The 24,681-nt window shown below is 49.6% G+C and overlaps 1 protein-coding gene across 1 annotated transcript; it reads right to left on the minus strand.

The window, feature by feature from the left end:
* Positions 1 to 8,219: 8,219 nt before the first annotated feature.
* Mdh2 (malate dehydrogenase 2) lies at positions 8,220 to 24,554 on the minus strand. The gene is made up of 9 exons (XM_036172139.1): positions 24,369 to 24,554; positions 17,518 to 17,686; positions 16,250 to 16,333; positions 13,762 to 13,871; positions 12,499 to 12,624; positions 11,325 to 11,402; positions 9,561 to 9,660; positions 9,129 to 9,280; positions 8,220 to 8,527 (listed from the first exon to the last, which is right to left on the minus strand). Exons 1-9 carry the CDS (start codon positions 24,432 to 24,434, stop codon positions 8,396 to 8,398), a joined length of 1,017 nt encoding a protein of 338 aa, XP_036028032.1. The 5' UTR covers positions 24,435 to 24,554; the 3' UTR covers positions 8,220 to 8,395.
* Positions 24,555 to 24,681: the final 127 nt, after the last annotated feature.

The raw sequence follows: 24,681 nt of genomic DNA on the forward strand, positions 1-24,681 counted from the left end.
GGTACTGGGACCGGAACTCAAGTCCTCGTACTTGCCTGGCAACTGCTTTATTCCCTGAGCCATCCCCCAGCCCAGGGTTCCCTGCATCCCTTTGCTCACAGCCTCGCTCTCCGTCTTCATTGACAGCACATTTCTCCATGACCTGAATCACTTCTTCCCACGTGGACATTCTCACCTGACTCCCCCTAAGGACCTTTGTGAATCCCCGAGGCTGGGGTTCAGTTCCTAGCATCCACCTCCAGGTGGCTCACAACCTCTTGAACGTAAGTTCCTGTAATTCTCCTGGACTCAGAGACATGGTGCATACATGTACATGCAAGTGTGCACACATACACATAAAACAATAAAAGTCAATAAACCATGTTTCAGAAAAGAGGTTGTTTATTCTGAGGTCAAATATGAGGCAGCATGGCCCTTGTAATACAGATACGGGTTACCCCAAATTCCAGGTTCCAATGTGACTGTCAAGGGAGTCTTTTAGTGACAGAAAAAAAAAAAAAAAAAAAAAAAACAAAACAAAGAAACCCAGTAATAAACGAAGACACTTTGTGGAAACATCTGATAGTCCAGTCACAGGAAGGAAGGGAAACTTCACCGTGTCTGTTAGATGATATCTGGAGGCACCCCTACCCTTTGAGTTGGTGGAAGCGAAGGGTCTGTTTGCACTTCCCAAAGCACTTCCCTAATGGCCAAAAAGATGTTAGATCACATACAGATGTGTGTGTTGTGGAATATTATCTTAACTGTGTAAAGGTGTGTTTTACGTTTGTCTGTGCTGCAGTTGTTCAATGATGTAAGGATGTGTGTTTAACTATGTGAAGATGTGCTGCTGTCTCACCTTGCCTGCCTAAGGCACCTGATTGGTCTAATAAAGAGTTGAAGAGCCAATAGCAAGGCAGGAGAAAGGATGGGCGGGCTGGCAGGGAGACAGAATAACTAGGAGGAGAAATCTAGGCTTGGGAGAGATGAACGAGAGAGAAGGAGAAAAGAATGAGCAAGAAAGAGAGAGACACACACCCAGGGCCAGGAGTCAGGCAGCCACCAGCCGCTAGTCACGAGAATCAGTGGAAGTAAGATACACAGAAGGAAAGAAAAGTAAAAAGCCCCAAGGCAAAAGGTAGATGAAGAGAAACAGGTTAAGTTAAAGAGAGCTAACCAGAAACAAGCCTAAGCTAGGCCGATCATTCATAACTAATAAGAAGTCTCCGTGTCATGATTTGGGAGCTGGTTAACGGCCCATAAGAAAAAGCCTTAGGTACAGAGGTGGGTAATTAAGGGGCTAAAGTTAGCCCAAGATGAGTTGGCTCTGGATTTGTACCATTCCAAATTCTCTACATGGTTGAGGTACTGACCAGTCCCGTCTTCCCATCTTCTCTCATTCACAGATGCAGTTGTCCAGGGGAGACTTCGGGAACAAGAAATCCTTTAATGATAAGATGTGGCCTTGGGGGTGTAGTAATGACTTTCCTTGTCACTATGACAGAGGCAGTTTAAGGGAGGAAGGTCCGGTTTGGACTCACAGTGCGAGTTTATCTGGAGGGGAAGGCATGGTGGCTGGAGCGGTGGGGAACATGGGGTCACATGGCACCCACGGTCAGGAAGCAGAGAGAGAGGCATGCTCAGCTTGCTTTCTCCTTCAAATCCTTTCCAGGACCCCAGCCTAGGGAATGATACTGCCCACATTCAGGGAAGGTCCTCTCTCCTCCGTTAAACCTATCTACAAACACTGTCATGGACACTGCCGGATACCAAATTCCTTTAGGCTGCCAATGGAGACTAACCACTGTGGGGGATGGGAAAATGGGGATGGATGAACTCCCAAGTCCTGGATTTGAACCCCCCACAGGAACTGAAGTGTAGCTCATTGAGATGAACAACCGTGTGAGTGCTCTGGTGTGGGATATATAACTTGTTCTCTGGACCCCCAAACTTCAGCTTATTTCTAGTGGGTTTTAATAGCACGATGGTGCTATATTTATCCAAAGGGCTGGAGAGATGGCTCAGCAGTTAAGAGCATGGGCTGCTCTTTCAGGGGACCCAGGTTCGGTTCCCAGCGCCCACATGGCAGCTCACTGTCATCTGTTACTTCAGTCCCAGGGGATCCAGTGTCCTCTTCTGCCTCTGTGGGCACCACACACTCACGGTGTCCATACATACATACATACATACATGCAGGCAAAGTACTCATACACATAAAACAAAAATAAACCATACCTTTTGTTTTTGTTTTTGTTTTTTTGAGACAGGGTTTCTCCATGTAGTTTTGGATGCCTGTCCTGTGTAGACCAGGCTGGCCTCAAACTCACAGAGATCCGCCTGCCTCTACCTCCCAAGTGCTGGGATTAAAGGCATGCACCATCACCGCCCAGCTAAACCATATCTTTTAAAGAATTTAATAAAACTGGGTGTAGTGGTACACCCCAGCACTCAGGAGATGTAGAAGGATTATGGTTTTCAGGGTAGCCTGGGCCACATAGTGAGACACTGTCTCAAAAATAAAACCAAGGTAGGGAGGCTGGAGAGGTGGCTCAGTGGTTAAGAGCCTGAGTTCAGTTCCCAGCAACCACATCAGGAAGCTCACAACCACCTGTAACTCTAGCTCCGGGGGAATCTGATGTCCTCTTCTGGATTTACACTACACACACACACACACACACACACACACACACACACACACACACACACAAATCTCTCTCTCCCCATCCCCATACATATAATTAAAAATAAAATTGTTTTCTTTAGATGGGTACCAGATGCACTTGGGTACTGATCAGTGGACTGAGAGACCCTCATACTGCTGCCAGGAGTCACCCCTTTACTAAAGGGGGTGCTGGGGAAGATCTATAGGCAGTGGCCCCTAGACAGAGCCAGCACAGATGACTAGCAGGTTATGGTATGACTGTCTCACCAGCAGGTCAGCTGCCCTGTTGTGACTATCTTCAAGAGGTTCTCCGATTCTGACATCTGGTGCTGTCTGTCCCATGGTGACCCCATTAGATGCCATAGGACAGAATGAAGAGGATGAAGAGAGAATGTATTCTAGTCAGCTGGCTTTGGTTAGGTGTTTGTCCCCAAGCTATGGGGTCGACTGGTGCTAGCACACTGACAGACAGAGAGGAGACAATAGCCTCCTTTTTTTTTTTTTTAAGATTTAATTATTTTTATGTATGTGTGTGTGTACCTGTGTGAGTTTATATGCATCACATGAGTGCAGGAGCCCCCAGAGGCCCTAAGAGGGTGTCTGACGCATTGGAACTGGAGTTCAGTCAGTGGTAATCTGCCCTACATGGGTGCTGGACACCGAATTCAGGTCCTCTGGAAGAGCAGTAAGTTGTCTTAACTGGTGAGCCATCTTTCCAGTCTCAAGAATAGCCTTTTAAAGTAGGGGATATCTATCTATCTACCTATCATCTATCTATCTATCTATCTATTCTATCTATCTATCTATCTATCTATCTATCCATCTATCTCTATCTATCTACCTATCATCTATCTATCTATCTATCTATCTATCTATCTATAAAAATCTGCCTCTGCAGAAGCTGAATACATACATACATACATACATACATACATACATACATACATACATACATACATAAAATCTGCCCCTGCAGAAGCTGCAAGGCAGGCCTGGGCCTGTCCCCACACCTCCTCCTGTGCACTCAGTAGCTTTCTCCTACCCTGGGTTTGAGTCTCAGCCCCCTCTCTCTGGATGTCAGCAGTGTCCTTGTCCAGTGTCCAGGGCTTCAGAGACAGGAAGAACCCAAGGTTAGTCTGGCCTCCCCCTTCAAACCTGCAACAGAGACTCCGCTTTGCTTTCCAATTTGAGAGCTTCTTTCCACGGCCCTCCCTTTATTGTTTGCTCCTACTCTGTGGGCTGGCGACTGTCTCCTCCCTCCTGCCTAGTCCAGACAGCTCGGCTAGCCTGGTTTGGCTCTGGAATGCTAATCTCACTGAGTGTCCTAGCCTTGCCTAGAAGCCGCGCGCAGCATCGGCCTCTTGCTCCCTCTTCTGGCCACAGAGGGAACTGCAGAGTCTTGGCCTAGAGGCCTGGGTTAGGTACTGGCTGCTTTCTCAAAGAACTCAACACAATTTACCTTTTAATTTTCCAGTGACTGTGGTTCCTTTCCCTGACTCCAGCCATCTTCTGTAACCCATTTTTGTCTTTATCCGGGCTCCCCGCTGTCTTGGAGCTGCTAAGGACTAGCTCTTGGCTTGCATATGCTCATGAACACACTAATTGCTACCTGTGCCTTTCTTTCCTGGCTGTAGGGGACAGTTGGTGAGGGAGGGGACTAACTGGACGTTCTGGAAGGACAGTATATACTTTTAGCTGCTGACCATCCCTCCAATGCCTCCTGGTCTTCCACTGGCCCCAGAGCTCCCTGATTGTTTGGCCTGGCTGGCTAGCAAGTGCCAGGAATCCCCCAGTTCTTTGGCAGGGAGTCACCTGGAGCTGGATTTCCTGGAGAGCCCACCCCACTCACACCTGGCATACAAAGATGACCTTCCTCATTGAACTTAGAGAAGCTTTGGTCTGGAACCCTGTCACTGAACTATCCAGCCCTGTTGACACACATCCTTTGTCTCCAGGATGAGGACCACACCCTTCAGCTGGGCGTGCTGATCCCACCAATCAAGCCTGTTTCTCTTTTCATGGGCCGTAGGCGCCAAGGCATGTGCCCAGGACAGCTACAAATGTGGCCTAACACGAAACTGTCAAGTTACTTAAAACATTGAGGGTTTTTTTTCTCCACACCTTTTGTTAGTTTGTATTTGTGTGCATGTGTGTACAGGTGTGGTATGGCCACATGTGCACTTGTGTGTGGGGGTCAACTTCAGATGTTCTTCAGAACATTGTCTGTCCATCTTGTTTTTCAGACGGTTTCTCTCACTGGCCTGCCATTCAGATTTGGTCAGGCTGGCTGGCCAGTTGAGTCCTGGGAATCTGTCCCTGTCCATGCAGTGCTGGGATTACAAGCACACACCACACCTGGATTTTTTGTTTTTGGGTTTTGTTTGTTTTTTAAGGACAGAATTTCTCTGTGTAACATCCCTAGCTGTCCTAGAACTTGCTTTGGAGACCAGGCTGGCCTCGAACTCACAAAGCTCCACCTGCCTCTGCCTCCCGAGTACTGGGATTGAAGGCATGCACCATCATGGATTTTTTTTTTTTTTTTTTTTTTAAATGTGGTTCAGGAATTGAACTAGGTCCTAATGGTCATGCCTCAAATACTTTACTAACAAGGCGTTGGATATCTTTATTTATTGTCCCTACTTTATTGTCTTGAGATGGTGGCTCTCACTGAATGGGAAGCTAGCTTTTGTCTAGGCTAGCTGGACTGCAAGCTCTCAGGATCCCAGTCTTCACCCCAGACTAAGATCTGGGCTTACAGATACTCATAGCCACACCTGGCTTCTTTCTATATGGGTGCATGGAAGGATTCAAACTCAGGTCCTCACACTTCTATAGATTAAGTATTCTAACCCACTGAACCATTTCCCTCATTGGGAGAATTTTGTTACTCGATTGTGGGACTTTTGAGCATGAACTTTGTAGTTGGTCATGTCTCATCAGGGTCAGTTTTTTTGGTTTTTTTTTTTTTTTTTTCTTTTCTGAGACAGGGTTTCTCTGTGTAGTTTTAGTGCCTGTCCTGGATCTCGCTCTGTAGCCCAGGTTGGCCTTGAACTCACAGAGATCAGCCTTGGCTCTGCCTCCCGAATGCTGGGATTAAAGTCAGAAGTTTGAACACATCTGCTCCTTTGGCTGCTTGAAATGCTACTTGTTGCTCTCCACGTGAGGAGATGCCAGGGAAGACCCAGGACATCCTTGCTCCATCAAGACGCCTGGGGGTGTTTTCTCTGGAGCCCTGCGGTCCTGGCTTTTCCCCTGCATTTTTCCTGCTAATTCCATACCAGAGTTGTCAGGCAAGTCCTCACAGGTAGGAGCCAACATGGGCATGGTGACCCACCCCTAGGATCCCAGCACTCAGAAAACAGTGGCATGAGGATTTGGACATCAACTTGGATTTCATAGTGAGACTCAAGCAAGTGACTAGGATATAAAGCTGTTTTCCTGGTTCCAATTCTGCTGTGGATTTTTGTTTGGTGGTAAGTGCCTAAAATATATTTGATACCAGAAGTGTTTAATACAGGTGATGCTTCACCACTTGCTTCTCCTTTTCCCCATTAAGTTGAGACAGGGTCTCTGTATGCACCCCTGGCTGTCCCAGAACTCACTACATGAACCAAGCTGGCCTCCAACTCAGATATCCGCCTGCCTCTGCTTCCTGAGTGCTGGCATCAAGGCATGTACCACCACCGCCTGGCTATAATTTCTGTTTCTAATGCCAATTCTAACTGTATGTAAGTTCATTAAGTTGTATAGACTTTGGGTCTGGTTAACTTCTGGTGTGTGATGTTTTCATTTACCTTTAAGACTTAAAAAAAAAAATCTTTGGGCTGGAGAGATGACTCAGAGGTTAAGAGCACCGACTGCTCTTCCAGAGGTCCTGAGTTCAATTCCCAGCAACCACATGGTGGCTCACAGCCATCTGTAATGAGATCTGGTGCTCTCTTCTGTATACATAATAAATAAATCTTTAAAAAAAAAATCTCCATACAAACAAAAGACTAACCAGGATTGGGCAAATGGCTCAGTCAGCAGGTCAGTAGAGTGTTGGCTAGCCATGCAATCATGAAGACCTGAGTTCGATCCCTAGTACCAACCTAAAAATATACATACAGGGCCTGGAGATATGACTCAGTGGATAAGAACACTGTCTCCTTTTCCAGGGGACCCTCCACAAGGCAGCCCTGCAATAGGATGAACCGTGACCATCCTCATCCAAGATGTCACGTGACCTGTCTCTTAGCTCCAGCCTGTGCGGTAAATGCAAGGATCCTATCCAACAGTGCATGTTGCCCAAATAGGTCTGTAGTGTGTCACACGCAGAAACACTGAGCCAGAAAGAAGAATGAGGTCTGGGTTTCTCTCCCAGAGCAGGCACTTCTGTGGGCCAGGCTGACCACGAACTCCTGGCAACCCTCAGACCTTTTCTTCTCTGGTGGAGGTAGGATCTGAACCTGTGCCAGTCTGCTTTCTGCTGCTGTGGCAAACGCCACAGACCAAACCATCCATCTTAGGGAAGTGAAGGGTTTGCGGCTCACACTTGCAGGTCACAACCCATTGCTGGCAGAGTCAAGGCAGGAACTTCAAAGCAGGCCTGGGTGCTATTACCTCAGACTGAGGAACTCGCCTCAGAGCCAAACAAGGGCAGGGAGCTCGCTGGCTTATACTTGGCCAGATTTCTTTCTAAAAGATTTCTTATTTTGTTGAGACAGGATCTCACTACGTATCTGTCTGGCTTGGCTCTCGCTATGTAGACCAGGTTGGCCTGGAACTCAGAGACCCACCTGCCTCTCCTGAGTGCTGGTATTAAAGGTGTGTGCCAAGACATCCAGCTATTTTACCTTTAGCAATGTGTCTGTGTGGGTGTTTGTACCTGTGCCAGTGTCCAGAGGCCAGAGGGATGGCAGGACCACCTGGAGTTGGAGTTACAGGCAAACTTGTGAGCTTCCAGGCACACGTGCCGGGAACCAAACTAGAAGGCTCTCCAACAGCAGAGGCCCTTAACACAGCCATGCTCCAGCCCTGTAGGGAGATTTCCTATACAGGCTGAGATTATCTGCCTAGGGAATGCCGCTGCCCACAGTGGGTGGGGCTGTTCTTAGAGCAATTTACAACCAAGACAATGCCCAGACATGCCTGCAGGTACATCTAATCAGGACAACCCAACTGAGAAGCTCCCCTTTCAGGTGACTTGAGGCTCTGTCAAGTAGATGGCTGAACGTCAGAACCTAAGGCCTGAGACATGCTAGGAAGCACTATAGCCCAGACACACCCTAAGTCCTCACAGAGGGCGCTCAGGCTAGTGCTCTATTGCTGAGCTCCACCCACACTGCTCCAACACTCTGAGACAAGGTCTCTCTCAGCTGCCTGGATTGCTCTGAACTCAACTCTGGTGAGGGAGGGCTTGAACTTCTGAGACAGGGTCTCCCTATGCAACCTCAGCTGGCTTGTAATTCAGTATGTAGACCAGTCTGGTCATAAAATCAGGGATCCTCCTGCCTCTTCTGAATGCTGGGATTGCCCAACCACAGACTACTTCTGACTCACAGTTTAGTGACGAGGCCCTTGAGTAAGCTGACGGAGATGATGAAAAAGACGATCAGTCTGCTTTATTGTTACTGTCAACAGACCAGCCACACCACTGGGAAGGGAGGCTGATGCTGGTACAACACCCACCAAAGCAAATTGAAGACCCTGGTGGCTTCAGTGACATGATGCTGAATAAGTTAGGGTGATGCTGCTGCTCAAGGCTTGAACCTCTCACTTCATGTTCTTGACAAAGTCCTCGCCTTTCTTGATGGAGGCTTTTAGCTCAGGGATGGCTTCGGCAATCATTTTCTCCTCAAAAGGAGTGATTTTGCCAATGCCTAGGTTCTTCTCCAGGCCTTTTTTCTAGATAAGAGGGGAGACAGTAATACGTGAAACCAAGTTAGCATGGTTTGGTGGCACAGGCCTGAAATCCTAGCACCCAAGAGTCTGAGGAGGCAGGTGTTCTACCTCGCCCAGCCCCTCACTGGGGGATTCTAGGCAGGTGCTCTACCACTGAGCCACACCCCAGCCCTTCACTGGGGGATTCTAGGCAGGTGTTCTACCACTGAGCCACACCCCAGCCCCTCACTGGGGGATTCTAGGCAGGTGCTCTACCACTGAGCCACACCCCGGCCCCTCACTGGGGGATTCTAGGCAGGTGCTCTACCACTGAGCCATACCCCAGCCCCTCACTGGGGGATTCTAGGCAGGGGCTCTACCATTGAGCCACATCCCAGCCCCTCACTGGGGATTCTAGGCAGAGGCTGCTCGGCTTAGCTTGCATCCCAGCCCAGGACGGATCAGCTGCTTTCAAAGCTGATCTGGCCCTGACAGCCATTCATAGCTGCCACACCCCCAACCACACTTGCACCACCCAGTGATGGGCCTACACTGAGACACCCACTCTCCCTTCCCTAAAGTCAAGCGAACACCAACCACAGTCGTGGTCGCCCAGGATACGTACCCCCAACAGCAAGGGTGTGGAGAAGTAAGTGCACTCCGTCTCCTTGGACTGAACAAAAGAACACTCAACAACGCCTTCCTTCCCATTCATGGCGTCCACAAGGGAGAAGACAAACCGGGCCCCAGCATAGGCCATGGACAGAGTGGCAGAACCTGGGAGAGAGCAATGGGTCAGCATAGCCAGCACAGCACCCAGGCACCAGGGGTGTGCTCCAGAAAAAGCACCTGCACACCAGAGCTCCTGGTGGAGAAGCGGTCTGCACCTCTGCATTTCACTGTCACCCTCACCCCAGAAATCTGAGCTACCTGCTAGAACCTTCTCTTCAGGCAAAATACTCATTCCCTACCCAGGGACGAGGAATTTTTCTGTCATGCTAACATTCCTGGCCCCCAGTGTCAGTGTCCCCATCCCCAGAGAAGCCTGGGACTCCACCTGCTCCAGCCTTGGCCTTCACAACTTCTGTGCCAGCCTCCTGGATCCTCCCAGTGAGCGCGGTCAGCTTGTCTTGGGGAAAGTCAACCTTGGGGGTACACTGCAGGGCAAGCCAGAACTGTGTGAGCAACTTCCTGTGCAACTCCCAACCCCCGAGGCTTGGCCAACCCCTGCTCCACCGTGCATTCCACCTTCCATCTCAGCACCACCGCAACCAGACACCAGGCCTCATTCTTAACCCATAGAGCAGATTAACATCGGGCCTCGATCATGCCAGACAGGGTCCCCACCACTCAACCAGAGACCAACGTCATTTTCTATTGACAAAAGCAAATTCAGAGGTTTAGCTGAGACAGATCTTATGTAGCCCAGGCTGGCCTTGAAGTCATGATGCAGCCAAGGATACCTCTGAATTCCTAACCTGCCTGCTTCCCCCTCCACACGCTGGGACTGCCACCATGTCTGGCTCCCCGATTGTGTGTCCACATGCATACATTTCCAGGCCTGAGGTTGACGTCAGGGGTCTCGATCAGTCACTTTCCAGCTGACATGTATGCTTTGAGACGGGGGTGGGGTGGGATGGGGTGGGGTGTGTGTGTGTGTGTGTGTGTGTGTGTGTGTGTGTGTGTCTTACTGAACCCAGAGCCCACTCAGCCAGGTAGACAGCCCAGCAAGCCCCAGAGACCTTTCCTTCTTCTCCCTAGCACTAGGGTGACAGGCTTGCACCTGGCTTTTTGCACATGGGGGCGGGGAACCCAGCTCAGGTCCTCAGGCTTGCACAGCAGACACTTACTGACTGCGCCTTCTCTCCTGTCACTTTCCCAGGGTCTTGCATGTTCCATGGCTACCCACAGTGATGTGGGTCCATCAGAGGACCAAGTGGCATCCTCTCAGCTCGCCTCCATCTACAACAAGTCCTCCCACCTGCTGGGAAACCTGCACCCACAAGTGAGCCCGGAGAATCACTGTAAGATTTGTATGTGGATGTGTGGTGTGGATGTGTGGTGTGGATGTGTGGTGTGGATGTGGATGCCTTCTGTGTGGGGATGCCCACGGAAGCCACAGGAGGGCAGCAGATCCCTGGAGCTGGAGTTACAGGTGGTTGTAAGCTGCCCCATGTGAATGCTAGAAATGAACTCAGGTCCTCAGCAAGTAGTCCTAACCACTGAACTCTCTCTCCATCTCAATCATCAGGATGGGGGCCATGTTTCCTCTTGGTTCACTTAGTTACACACTTTAAAACAAAATTCTACTCAAAAGCACCAGATGAGTCCTCATATCCAAGGGGCTACAGAGCCGATTTACCAAGCTCATTTCAAACGATGCGAAGTCTTCCTCAATTCAACTCTTTTGTTTTTGTTTACTCCAGGGCCTGATGCAGCCAGGCCAACCACAAACTCACTACATAGCCGACAACCCTGAATCCTCTCGCCTCCACCTCCCAGAGTGGGGTTACAGCTGTGCACCTGTGTGCACCTGGCTCCCACACAGTTGCTTTGATCTCATGGGATGTTTCCCAGAGTGCTGGAGCCGGCTGCCTCTGACTCTACCCAGTTCCATAGGCTGTAGTCAGGAAAACCCCAGACAGCTGGGTTCCAGCCATGGCAGAAATCCCTCCACAACACACAAGCGGGTCCCACTTACCCTAGACTGTTCAGGAGCTTCAAGGCAGCCCTGAGGTGTTTGTGATCTCAACGCTTCCCGCAATCCACCCATCAGCCCCTACCTCTCCTCACTCTCTGGCTCTCTCAGTCACTCACATACCTGAGAGATCAAGGGGATGATGGTCTTGCCAGCGTGGCCACCAATGACAGGCACGTTGACTCGAGCGGGATCCAAACCCTATTCACAAGGCAGGAAGTCACTGTTACCAAGACTCTGAGTAGAGACAAGCTGCAGTCACCCAAGGGCAGACTGGAAACCCAGAAAGCTCACAAACCAACCCGGAGGAGCCAGAGTCTGGGCCCCATCATGTGATCAGTTGCCGTGAACAGGTGCAGGGAGGGACAGCTGTGTAGGGGTCACTGCAGGCTCCTCCATCACAAGCCGGACCATGATGCCCACCCCTCCAGCCACTCGACATTCTCATGGAACCAGAGGACAGCAACAGTCCTTCCTAGGGCGAATGTCATTCTTCATGGAAATGCCCAAACAAGTGCCCCACGTTCTGTTCCAGAGAAAGAGTTCTTCTCCCTCAACTCAGAAAGTAAAATCGTTCCAAACACTGGAGCCGGATGGCAGAACAGCAAGGCTCAAGGCATGAGAACAGACACTGGCTGATGCCACAGCTCGGAGGCTAAGGGTGCTTGCTGCTCTTGCAGGGGACCAGATTTCGGTTCCCGGCACCCACAATGGCTCACAACTGCCTCTAACTAAAGCTCCAGAAGGAACCGATGCCCTTCTCTGGACACCTAGGGCACTCACATGTGTACAATTCCACACAGACCCACATATACATATAATTAAAAATAAGATAAACTTATGTCTTCTTATATCTCCACATATTAAAACAACAACGGGCTAGGCACAGCCCAAGAGTCAAGAAGCTGGCCAGATGTGACTCCTTCAAGGTAAGCTACTATGGGTGGGTAACCAGAGGGAAGGATCTCTGAAACTTTCCTAAGTCCTTATCACTACATGTAATGACTAAGAGATAAATCTAGTTTTTCCAGGGCATGGCGAACGGGACAGGTGGCTATTATCCAGGAGTGGATTAGATAAGGAAGAGGTCAAGGGCCGAAGGCACGCTAGGCCAGGCAGGAGCTGGCCAGTCTGAGCCTGTGGGCTCACTGCCTGCTCCTACAGAACACACTGAAGCCAGCTACAAAGACTAGAACCCCCAGGTCCAAGTCCTCTGCCATCTTCCCTGCCTGCACAGGAGCAAGGGTAGCACAGTTCAGAAGATAGGCAACCCGAGAAGCGCCCACAGGGCCCAAACCTTCAGCTCTGCCACGAATGTGTTCGCTCTGACGATGTCAAGGGTCGTCACACCAAAGATCTTGTTGGGGTTGTAGACGCCATGCTTCTTGAAAACCTCTGCTGTGATGGGGATGGTGGAGTTAACCTAGGAAAACCATGAGATGGATGTCAGCTGAGGGTGGAGCCCAGCAACAGGCCCTGCCAACAACTGTCTGTAAGCCACCTGCAAGGCAAGGAGCCATGCCATGTGAAGACACCCTACACTGCAAGGACACTTGTTCCTTGAGAGCCCTTCAGCCATCAGCTTGGACACAGGAGGCTCATTCCTCGGGGTTCCTTCTGCTGGGCTGAGGCTAGCTAAGAGGAGGTGAACAAGTCAGATCCAAGTTCTGTCCTACTGAACCAATGACTTTGGGCAAGCTGCCTGACTCCCTTAGAACCTGTAAAATTGATCTGTGCAATGTTGTGCTGGTTTGAATAATGGCCCTCATAAGCTTGCATGTTTGAATATTGGTCCCCAGTTAATGGAACTGGTTGGGAAGGACTAGGAGGTGTGGCCTTGTTGGAAGAGGTGTGTCACCGATGGTGGGCTTACTCAGCTACCACAGCAGCAATCAACCTGCCTGCCTGCCACCACACTCCCCACCATGATGAGCATGGACTCACCCTCTGAAACGTAAGCAAGCCCCCAATTAAATGCTCCTTTACAAGCTGCCTTGGTCATGTTGTTACAACAACAGAAGACTACGACAAATGAGGAGTATGACAACTACCTCATGAGGTGTGAAGACCGAATGACTTAATGCAAGAGGGGAAGAAGCTAAGACACCAGCCAGGGCACAGAAATCAAACAGCCAGACCTGTGCTGTGCACTGAATGTAACAGAGGAGACGAGTCACAGGCTCCAACAGTCATGCTTGGAAGGAGTTGCACAGGTGGGCGAATTAAGCAGTGCATGCTGGTGCACCTGTGACCCTCCATGCCTGCACCTAGGAGGCAGAAGTCGGGCTGAGTCGTTGGCCGACCTGAGCTATACAGTGAGACCCTGCCCACCCATCTCCTCTCCCGAAAGAGGAGGAGGAAGAAAGGAGGTGGGTATCCCAGGTGGGGAAAGTGAGGTACAGAAAGGGGAGGTGACCTGCCTGAAGGGAGTCAGCTGGAAAAAGCAGGTTCAAGCTCTCTCAACTGGCGACAAAAGGCAGTTTTAGGATACATTCCAAGACCTCTCAACACCTCCAATGTGTGCATCCAATACACTTACCAGCCTTGCCCCTGTACTCACCGGGTTAGCGATGATGCAGATCATGGCTTCAGGGCAGTGCTGGGCACAGGCGGCCGTCAAGGTGGCCACAATGGTAGCGTTGGTGTTGAACAGGTCATCCCGTGTCATTCCTGGCACGGTCCAGGGTGAGAGACACGAAGAACCATCATGAAAGTTCATGAAAATTTCATGAAATATTTATCACATTTTTATCTCTCTGTCTGTGTGTGTGTGTGTGTGTGTGTGTAAGGAAAACTTGCAGGAGTTGGCATTCACCTTTCACTGTTGGGGGCACTGAGGTTCTTGTACTCACAGAGAAGGACAAAGAGAACCATGAATGTTAATCATGCAGGGGTGCCGCCTCGATGGAGATAAAAACCAAATTCTGGGTTGGGGATTTAGCTCAGTGGTAGAGTGCTTGCCTAGCAAGCACAAAGCCCTGGGTTTAGTCCTCAGCTCTGGAAAAAACAAAAAACAAAAAACCAAATTCCATCCAGAAGGCTGGAAGTGGATTTTGTTAATGACCTGGTGACCTTTTTGCTATCTGTGGAGGCAGACCTCACCCAAATCCCCCAGAATGATTGTCCGAGGCTCTTTCCTCCCTAGATCCCTTCCTTAGGGGAGATGTCACATGTACTTATGGTCTACTGACCCCTCTGCTATCTCAGTCAGATACCACACTGGATTCTAGGACTTTTAGCTGTATAACTCATCCTCATGGTCACATGCACTTTGTAAAGGAGTTTCTATGGAGTCACACCTTAGGCTTCACTGTGCACCTGGAATTGGACTGATTGTTGCCTGGAAACCTTTCCCCAAATTGTACCGGATTTAAATACGCTGACAATGAACCATCTGGCCTTAGACTCCTTGAAGTCTGATCCAGGTTGACAAAGTCAATCTGCACCAGGTTTTCATTCTTATCTCTTCACGGGGTTCACTTCCTGCATGGATCACCTTAACTGGCACCCAATGTGGGACACACAACCCTCGGAGAAGGTAGGAAAAGTTTTCTTTAAATAGAAATTAAGGAAACTCAGTCTTCTCACTGAAAAGGGGTCATAACCCTCAAGTCAGAGAGTGGAATTAAGTCTGTCTCAGTCCTGAGACAGTGTTTTGTACAATTATTGAAATATTTGTTAAGATCCAAAGAAACAAAAGTCAGAGCCACAGCTCTGCAACTCTATATGCACGGGAATTAAAGTAGAGAGCCCATGAAAAGGGGTAATAAAGTCGCTTGTCAAAGTGGGCAGGGACTGAACTTGAGTGGTCAGGCTTAGTGGCAAGCACCTTTACCTGCTAGCCATCTTGAAGATGTATGCACAGTTTTGAAATAGGTATCAGGTGCTAATTGTTAAACCCAGCATGAACATGGCTCCCGTTTTAAGTCAATCTGTCTTAGAAAACACTCCACCAAGGCTAATGACAGCACAGACAGTCTTGGGGTGTGTGGATGGGAGTGAGACACTGAGGGCCACAGGGGTTAGCAGGAGTCCCGAGGTGGAGTTGGGTGGAGGACAGGACCCTTTAAGCAGTCACATCTGCTGTCAACTTCGACTTTTGTCATCAGAGGCAACCGACACCCATAGGCTTAATTTGCCAGGTGGACATGTGACCTTTACCCGAGACAAGGAGGAAGTCTTTGGAGATCTTTGCAATGGGAGAAGTAAATCCATACACATCAGCAGAAAGCCCTTCTCAGTTGTGGAGGGACATGTCAGGTCAGGCTTTAAAAATTTATTAAAAAGAGATTTATTTATATGTGTGTTTGGATGTGGTGTGTAGGCCCACAGAGGCTCCCTAGTAAGACCTTACTCAAGGTCAGAGAATCCGAGCCTGCTTTACCTAGCAGGGCTGCATAACGAGATGATTTGGCCAGAGCGTGGTTACCAGGTATTTTGAAGGGCCTACCCTTGGCTGTGTGGTGTGCTTTGATCTTGAATGGGGGAGGTCTTTTGCCTCGGCCCTTGGAATAAACCTCAAGACGACTGGGTATTGACTCAGGGCCCTTCCAAACCTATCCTGTGTCTATCTTTCATATCATCTCCTTCTATATTTTTGTTGTTGTTTTTGAGACAGGGTTTCTCTGTGTAGTTTTGGAACCTGTCCTGGATCTCACTCTGTAGCCCAGGCTGGCTTTGAACTCACAAAGATCTACCTGCCTCTGCCTCCTGAGTGCTGGGATTAAAGGCGTGTACCACCACTCCTCCTATATTTCTATCTAATACTTTCTCATTTCTCTGTCCTTCCCTCAAGAACCCTTCGACAGGATGGAGCTGGATTCTGACAGATCCCCACAATGTGGTGGGCCTACTAAGCTTTAAGTGGGTGTTGGATCCCTTGGAAATGGAGTTATAGGCATTTGTGAGTAGCCCAATGTGAATGCTAGGATCTGAAATCAGGTTCTCTGATTCTGCCCTTAACAGCTGAGCCCCTCTCTACCCCCACCACCACCCCAGGAGACCCCCAAAACACACACACACACACACACACACACACACACACACACCTGGCTTCCTGGGCACTCCGGCTGGGATCACCACCACATCACACCCTTTCAGGCAGTCTGGCAGCTGCTCCGGTCCGAGGTAGCCTGGGAAGAAGACCCCATTAGAGCAGTGTCACCTGTATGAGCCCAGGGAGCCATCACACCTGAGGGAACAGAGAGCTGGTGGGTCCCTTTGGAGTGGACCAGTTCTAGAGAGACTAGCAGGATCTTCCTGCCTCCACCTCCCACCTGCACCACCACACCCCTTACTCTCACTATCTGGGGGAAAGAGTCTATTTCCGAGGATTTCAGGAGGTTTGAGACTGGGTCTAGAATTTGCTTTTTAAAATTACTTCTGCTATGTAGCCTGGACCCCGAGCTGCTGCCCCTCCTGTCTCCACCTTGAGTGATGGAGACTCAGCTCAGGGCTTCTTACATGCCAAGCAAGCACTCCACCAACTATACCCAAGACCTTTCTACAAGGTCTCCCTATACTCCCCTGGCTAACCTTGAACCCACAACCTAAGAGCTGGGATGACAGATGTGTATCTCCATGCCCTGCTTCTTACTCCTAAATCAAATTATTTATTATTATGGGGTGTGTGTGTGATCACAGCAGAGCTGTGGAGGACAACTCCCGGGGAGGAATTGGTTCTCTCTTTCTACCTTCATGTGGGGTCTAGGAAATTAAGGCAGGTCACCAAGCTTACACAGCAAGGGCCCACCCACACACTGAGTCATCTTGCCAGCATCAGCTTTCTCTTTGTTTATTTTTGTTTTTTCGAGACAGGGTTCCTCTGTGTAGTTTTAGTGCCTGTCCTGGATCTCTGTAGACCGGGCTGGCCTCGAACTCACAGAGATCCATCGGCCTCTGCCTCCCGAGTGCTGGGATTAAAGGTATGTGCCACCACCGCCCAGCATTTTTTCTTTCTTTCTTTTCTTTTCTTTTTTTTTTTTTTTTTGAGACAGGGTTTCTCTGTGTAGCCCTGGCTGTCCTGGAACTCAGAGACCCGCCTGTCTCTGCCTCCTGAGTGCTGGGATTGAAGGTGTGTGCCGCTGCCACTGGCCACCAGCGCCAGCTCAGCCTCCTAAAAGACACCACTGCTTAAGCATTTGTAGTCAAGTGCAAAACAGTGCAGCCATTTGGTCCTTTGTGCAATTTCACTCTAAAGTAGCCTGTAGCCCCCAGTTTTGACCATCCAGGTTCATCTGTGATCCTCCTCGAGAACTTGGACCCTGGATCACTGCATGGTCCACGGTGGTGTCTCCAGGGCGGCCACAACCAGTACCTTTCACAGTTGCTCTGGTCTCGATGTGACTTAGATCTGCGGCCACACCAGGTGTGTGGGCGATGTCGTAGAGGGTCAGGCGGCTCACTAGGGGGCTGTTCTTCAGGAGGAGTGAAAGGGGCTGACCAATGCCCCCAGAGGCTCCCAGCACGGCCACTTTAGCATTGTTCTAGAAAGAAGCAGAGACAACACTTAGGACAGAACATTGCTTCTTTAGATGACAAGAGGCCAAAGAATGAGCCAGCAGCCATATCGACCAGCCTCACTGTGGTGGAACTGTGGACCTTCACCCCAAAGTCCAAGTTCAAGTGGAGAGAACAGAGGCCTGGAGATGGCGGGATGCGAGGGTCACACTCCAATGTCTTTCTACGATAAGGAGGCAGCTCCACCCCGGTAGCCAGCTGGACCAGACCGGTGGCGGCGTCAGCAGCCTTATCTCTGATATGTAGTTTAGGAACTGTAAATATTAACTGAAAGCAGCAGCCCCTACGAGCTGCACTAGGCGTGGGGGAGAGCTGGAGAGAAATATTCCTGTCGCCATGGGGGGCTAGTTCCAGGACCCCTCTGCCCACAGGGCCAAGGCCTCCCCACATACCCAATAGCACTGCACATCACTAACGCACACCCTCTTGCCTTTCCCTCCTCACGGCCACTTCTGAGGAACGGGGATTGAACCTAGAGTTTGCTCCTGTTAGGCCAGTGTTCTGCTACTCTCTCCACGCCCAGCCCCTCTTCACCTGCACTCTAAACCATCTTAAGAGTACTTGTGGGCTGGCAAGATGACTCAGCAAGTAAAAGCACTTGCTGGCAAGCCTGAGGACCTGAGTTCGATCCTCAGGACCCACAGAGTGGAAGAAAATCAACTCCAGAAAGCTCTTCTCTGACTTCATGCCTACCCACATGCTAACAAAATTTAAAAGTGAAGATTACTTGCAACACTTAATACAACATAAATATGCAGATAATTGTGAAGACTACTGTTTAGGGAATAATGACAAAAAAAGTTTGCACATGTTCATTATGTACGTAATGTATTTTTGAAAGATTTTTATTATTTTTACTTATGCTTGTATGCTATGTATATGTATCTGCATGAATGCATGCCATGTATGTGCATGTCCAAGAAGGCCAGAAGAGGGCGTCGGATCCTTTGGAACTGTTACAGACTGTTGTGAGCTGCCCAGCGTGGGTGCTGGGAACTGAACCCAGGTCCTCTGCAAGAGCAGCCACTGCTCTTAACCTTTGAGTCATCTCTCCAGCCTGTTTTTTCCTTTTTGAACATGTTCAGTCCAAGCCTGGCTGGGCCTGGGGGTGGAGGCCACATGGACACGCAGCAGAAGCATATATTGAACAGTAATTAATGCGGTAATAAGTAATAATGGGCTTCAGTTATCAAAAACCAAAGCCCAAGGTTAGGGTGTAGCTCAGTGACAGAGTGCTTGCCAAGCACGTAGGAGAGGACTTGGGTTCCAATCCCAGTACTGGAAGAAAAAAGGAAAAGGTACACTCGGGCAGGGGCAGGAGAATCCCGAGATAGAGAGCAGTCTAAGCTACACAGGGAGGCCCTGTCTCAAGGTCAAATCTAACAGGGACCAGTGCAGGAAGAACCTGGCCTCTCAGGCCTCGCCTGCGCCAACCTGCTCCTGTCTCACTGCCTCCCACCCTCCACTCGGGCACCGCCACGCTGCTCTCCCTAAGCGCACCTCCATCTTTTCACTGGACCGGGCAGCAGGGGTTCCATCAAAGCAGGTACAAATGGGGAACGGAAGAGAACCATTCGTATGGTTCCTGTTGATTCTGTTGCTTTGAGACCGGGCCTGTTATGTATTCCAGGCTGACCTGAAACTCACAGAAAAACTAGCCTGGGCTCACAGGTCTGCACCACGATACCTAGCTTAAAATCCTTTTTTTTTATTTTTTATTTTTGGTTTTTCGAGACAGGGTTTCTCTGTGTAGCTTTGTGCCTTTCCTGGAACTCGCTTTGGAGACCAGGCTGGCCTCGAACTCACAGAGATCTGCCTGCCTCTGCCTCCCGAGTGCTGGGATTAAAGGCGTGCGCCACCATCGCCCGGCCCTAGCTTAAAATCTTAAAAACAACAACAAAACTTTTAGCCAGGCAGTGGTGGTGGACACCTGTAATCCCAGCACTCAGGAGGCAGAGGCAGGAGGATCTCTTTGAGTTTGAGGCCAGCCAGAGCTGTTATACAGAGAAACTATCCCCACAAAAAAATCTGTTGTTTTTAATCTAAAAAGTAAAAATCTTAAATGCTACCAAGAAACATAAAGAGCTAGTGCTCACCCTCGGGTCTTTAGGTGGGCCTGCTCTGTTCAATATTGATGGGACCCAGCATGGGGGAATGAGGAAGGAGAGGCTTTCCTCACTCAGTCCTATGCTGTGCACTGAGGTACACCAGCAATTCTGTGTACCTAGTCCTCCAGTAATGAGATTTTTTTTTTTAAAAGATTTATTTGATTATCTACTTAGTCAGCAGACAACTTGCTGCAGTCGGTTCTAATTTTCCACTATGTGGGTGAAAGGATGGGATGAACTCAGGTTGACAAGCTTGGGGACAAGTGCCTTTACCCTCTAAGCCATCTTGTCAACCTCAGTGGGTTCTATCCAAGGCAATATCACAGTGGTTCCTTCCAACCCCATTGGCCTTCGCTGAGAGCCCAGAGTCCTGATCAATAAATAGTTTACTGCTTGGCAACTGTTCTGAAGATAGATAGATTGAAAACATTTCATTCACACCTCTGCTTTCAGAATGTAAGTCTACAGTTCTTTGTTTCAAAACTTCTACATCAGTGTTTCTACTACACAGATGCAGGCATATATTAAAATTAGATACATGGTAGGAGATACATTGAGGACTTTGGCTACATTTTATCATCTGATAGAGAGAGGATCCAAAGCCTAGAGACCAAACATACTTGGTTCCAGTTGCCTTTGGACTTACCCCACTATTTTCTCAAGAGCTAAGGACACCCAACTGGCATTTTCTTTTTGTTTTTGAATTTGGTTTTTTCTAAATCTAACCAAAGCTAAGCTGCTGAACCTTCCCACTACCCTAAACTTGCTCTCTCCTAGAAGTCTTTACACTCTTACCACCAAGTCATGCCCCCAGCCCCTCACTAGGGGATTCTAGGCAGGTGCTCTACCACTGAGCCACACCCCAGCCCCTCACTAGGGGATTCTAGGCAGGTGCTCTACCACTGAGCCACACCCCAACCCCTCATTGGAGGATTCTAGGCAGGTGCTGTACCACTGAGCCACACCTCAGCCGCTCACTGGGGGATTCCAGGCAGGGGCTGTACCACTGAGCCACACCCCAGCCCCTCACTGGGGGATTCTAGGCAGGTGCTGTACCACTGAGCCACACTCCAGCCCCTCACTGGGGGATTCCAGGCAGGGGCTCTACCACTGAACCACACCCCAGCCCCTCATTGGGGGATTCTAGGCAGGTGCTCTACCACTGAGCCACACCCCAGCCCCTCACTGGGGGATTCCAGGCAGGGGCTCTACCACTGAACCACACCCCAGTCCCTCACTGGGGGAGTCTAGGCAAGTGTTCTACTATAGAGCCACACCTTCAGCCCCGCATTGGGGGATTCTAGGCAGGGCTCTACCACTGAGCCACACCCCAGCCCCTCACTGGGGGATTCTAGGCAGGTGCTCTACCACTGAGCCACACCTTCAGCCCCGCATTGGGGGATTCTAGGCAGGGCTCTACCACTGAGCCACACCCCCAACCCCTCACTGGGGGATTCTAGGCAGGTGCTCTACCACTGAGCCACACCCCAGCCCCTCACTGGGGGGTTCTAGGCAGGTGCTCTACCACTGAGCCACACCCCAGCCAGCACACTACCACTGAGTGCTACCTCTAGCAAGCTCTTCCAGAACTCTTACTCATCTCAGTAAAAACCAGTACCACAACCCCAAACCTTGGCATCATCCACGACTCCATTCTCTCCTGTATCTGATCATCAGCAAATTCAGTTAGCTCCACCAATTTTTTCCACATCCACAGCTGTCACCCAAATCAGTACAGTGACTTCTTACCTGTCTCCCTTTGCCTACTAAGTAACTGCTCTGTTCAAAATGGTGCTTCCCTTTTGAGAAAATGTCCAAGTTGCACAGGGCTTGCTCGGTTCTCTCCACCCTCCCCCATATTCTCAATCATCCCAGGCCTCCCTGCTCCACACGCTCAGCTCTCAGTACTATCCACCTGCCTGGAATCCTTTCTACATGTGGTCTATGTTTTCTCCTGGTCTTCACTGAAATGTCACATTCCCTGATGCTGGGCCTGTGCCTGTGCGATGGCTCAGCAGGTAAAAGCACTTACCACCAAAGCCTGAGGACATGACTTCAATCTCTAATCTTCCCCACATGGTGGGAAGAGGACAGACTCCAGCAATGTGTCCTCCGGCCTCCACCATTCCAGTGCACACACACTGATCATCACACCCACAACCCCCTTCTCCCCAATTAAAAATAAAATCTCAACTCCCTTCCTTGTGAACCCTGACTTTTTCCTCTGGGGCTCTTTACTAAAACACTTTAGAACAAGGCAGACAATAACACATCTACTATAGAATTCAGGGGCTGCTAAAATGGTTCCTTGGGTAAAGGAGATTGGTTGCCAAGCTTGATGACCTAAGTGCAATTCACATAATCTACATGGTAGAAGGTAAAAACCAAGCTGCCCTTACCACCACCTAGGAAACACGGTATATCTATACACATACACATACACACACACACACACACACACACACTCAATAATTTTTAAAACTTTCAATCAAAACAGAGTTCTGTGCTTTGCTCAATGAACAGATGCAACCACCAAAATTCAAATGGAAGCTGGACAGAGTGGCCCACACTTTTAATCCCAGCATACAGGAAGTACAGAGGCAGGCAGATCTCTCTAGTCTACATAAGAGGTCCAGGCAAGCCAAGGATGCACAGTGAAACTCTTTCTAAAAAAACAAAAACGCCACAGCTGGGATGAACCTGGGTATGTGGCTCAGTGGTACAAAACTTAACATGCACAAGGCCCTGAGTTTGAGCCTCAATGCCACAGACAGGCCAACAGCCAGCCACATTCTTCACTATCTATGCTGAGCTAACTCTACTCTACTTACTCCTCATGATCCATCTTCATCTCTGCCTACCAATTATTTCTCACTCACCCCAGTCTGCTTCTCATTCATCTTGGTATCTGAGCCCCCAGGACCTTGTATGTGCCTAGGAAGTGTCTAACACTGAACTATGCCCCTATAACTTTGTTTTCTTTGAGACAGAGTCCTACTAAGTTACTCAGGCATGTCTCAAACTTCTAATCTTCCTGCCTTTAACTCTTGAGTAGCTGGGATTACAAGAATGCATGACCATATGTAATTATTTTAAGTATTTTTATTTCCTCTTTTTGGTGTGTGAGTTTATGTGCAGGTACCCAAAGAGGCCAGAGGCCAGAAGGCTTCCGATCCTCTGGAGCTGGAGTTACAGGTGGTTGTAAAGCATCTGTCTTGGGTCCCAGGAACCAAACTCTGGTCCTCTGCTAGATTAGCAAGCACTTTTAACTGTTGAGCATCCCTCCAGCTCCCTGTATCAATGACCTGACTGAATGGGAAACAGGAAGACATGACCTAAATGAGCAGAAATTCAGAGTTCCCTCAAATTATCAGTTCCCTTTTGGGGCATGGTAACTACTTCTTAAATCATGGTTGTATTGATTTTACTAGAGATTTGTAAAAACACAGACCCTACCCTGTAAACAGGATCCTGGCTCTCCTTTTTTAATTGATTCTGACATGCACTAGTTAAAGAACCAGTGTCCAAGTAAAGACGACTAAAAATAGCTTAGTAGGTGTCCAAGGCCAAGTCTACCCAAGGCAGGGATGATCCTCCAAGAATAATCTGTAAGAGAAAAAGGCTCCAATGGAGGAGATGGTTCAGTGAGACCTAAGACCCGAGTTCAAATCCCCAGTTCTCCAGCATGGCAGGTTCAGTCAAAGGCCTTGTTCCAAATAAATAAGGTCTAGAGCCGCGGTTCTCAAGCTTCCCAATGCTGCAACCCTCCCAAAACAGTTAAGTTCCCCATGTTGTGGTGGCCCTCAATTTCTACTTCAAAATTACATTTTGTTACTGCTATGAATCACAAAGTAACTATTCTGATATGTGACCTCTGTGAAAGGGTCGTTCAACCCCCAGGTTGAAAACCGCTAGTTTGGAGTGATGGAGCAAGGTACCGGATGTCCTTCTCCAGCCTCTGCACACCCGTGTGCACGTACACCACAGACACATAAAAATAAATATTTGAAAAAACGAGGCGGGATGGTGCATGCCTTTAATCCCAGCACTGGGGAGGCAGAGGAGGATCTCTATGAGTTCGAGGCCAGTCTAGTCTAAACAAATAAGCACAAAGAAAGCAATCTCTTAGTGGCTAGGCCACGGGCAGTGATCAGGAGCGCTGAATTTCAATCAATGCTGTCACACTACTGTAACCTTGACTCGGTTCTCTATCCTCAGAACCTCAGGATGCCTGTACTACAAAGCTAATACTACACGTTATTTCTCTTCCTCACGCATAATTCATACCGACGCTACAAGCAGAAAATTAGGTCGAAGCAATGCAAAGTTGCATATAATGCAACCTGCTTCCGGATCGAGAGCTTTGGCAGAGACCTGGCCCGGCTCCGCTCCTCTCCCAGGCTTTCCGCACAGGACGTGGGATGGGACACGAGCCGGGGCGGGGGATGGGGAGCCCTGATGTCCAGGATGAGCCTGGCGGGTGAAGAACCCGCGCGCTCCGGGGATGCATGTTCCCCGCTAGGCTGGCAGCCGCTCGTACCTGGGCTGAAGTGCTGAAGCTGCGGCGGAGAGCGGCGCCGGCAGGCCGGGCGAGCGCGGACAGCATGACTGGGGCGGGCGGGGCACGGACCTACAGGCGAAGGAGCTAACAACCGACAAGTGACTCCAACGACCTCCACTCTGCGCAGTGTCCGCCCGGCGCAGGTCCACCGGATCTCGCGAGAGAAGCCCCAAAAGCCGGTCTCCGCGCCACCAAATCTCGCGAGACAGGCTCGGCAAAGCGCCGCCCGGTCTCATTAAGAAAGACCCGGCCCACTTCCGCGATCTCGCGCGAGAAGTCTGACGTCACACCG

Source organism: Onychomys torridus, chromosome 22 (genome assembly GCF_903995425.1).
Source record: "Onychomys torridus chromosome 22, mOncTor1.1, whole genome shotgun sequence".
NCBI classification, from domain to species: Eukaryota; Metazoa; Chordata; class Mammalia; order Rodentia; family Cricetidae; genus Onychomys; species Onychomys torridus.

Coding starts and splice junctions, on each gene's coding strand:
- Mdh2 (XM_036172139.1), bottom strand. CDS start 24,434: ATGCTGTCCGCGCTCGCCCGGCCTGCCGGCGCCGCTCTCCGCCGCAGC. Junction 16,334..17,517: donor GACCAGAGCAACTGTGAAAG/GTACTGGTTGTG, acceptor TCTTCTTCCCAG/GCTACCTCGGACCGGAGCAG. Junction 9,661..11,324: donor TCATCCCCTTGATCTCTCAG/GTATGTGAGTGA, acceptor CTTGCCCTGCAG/TGTACCCCCAAGGTTGACTT.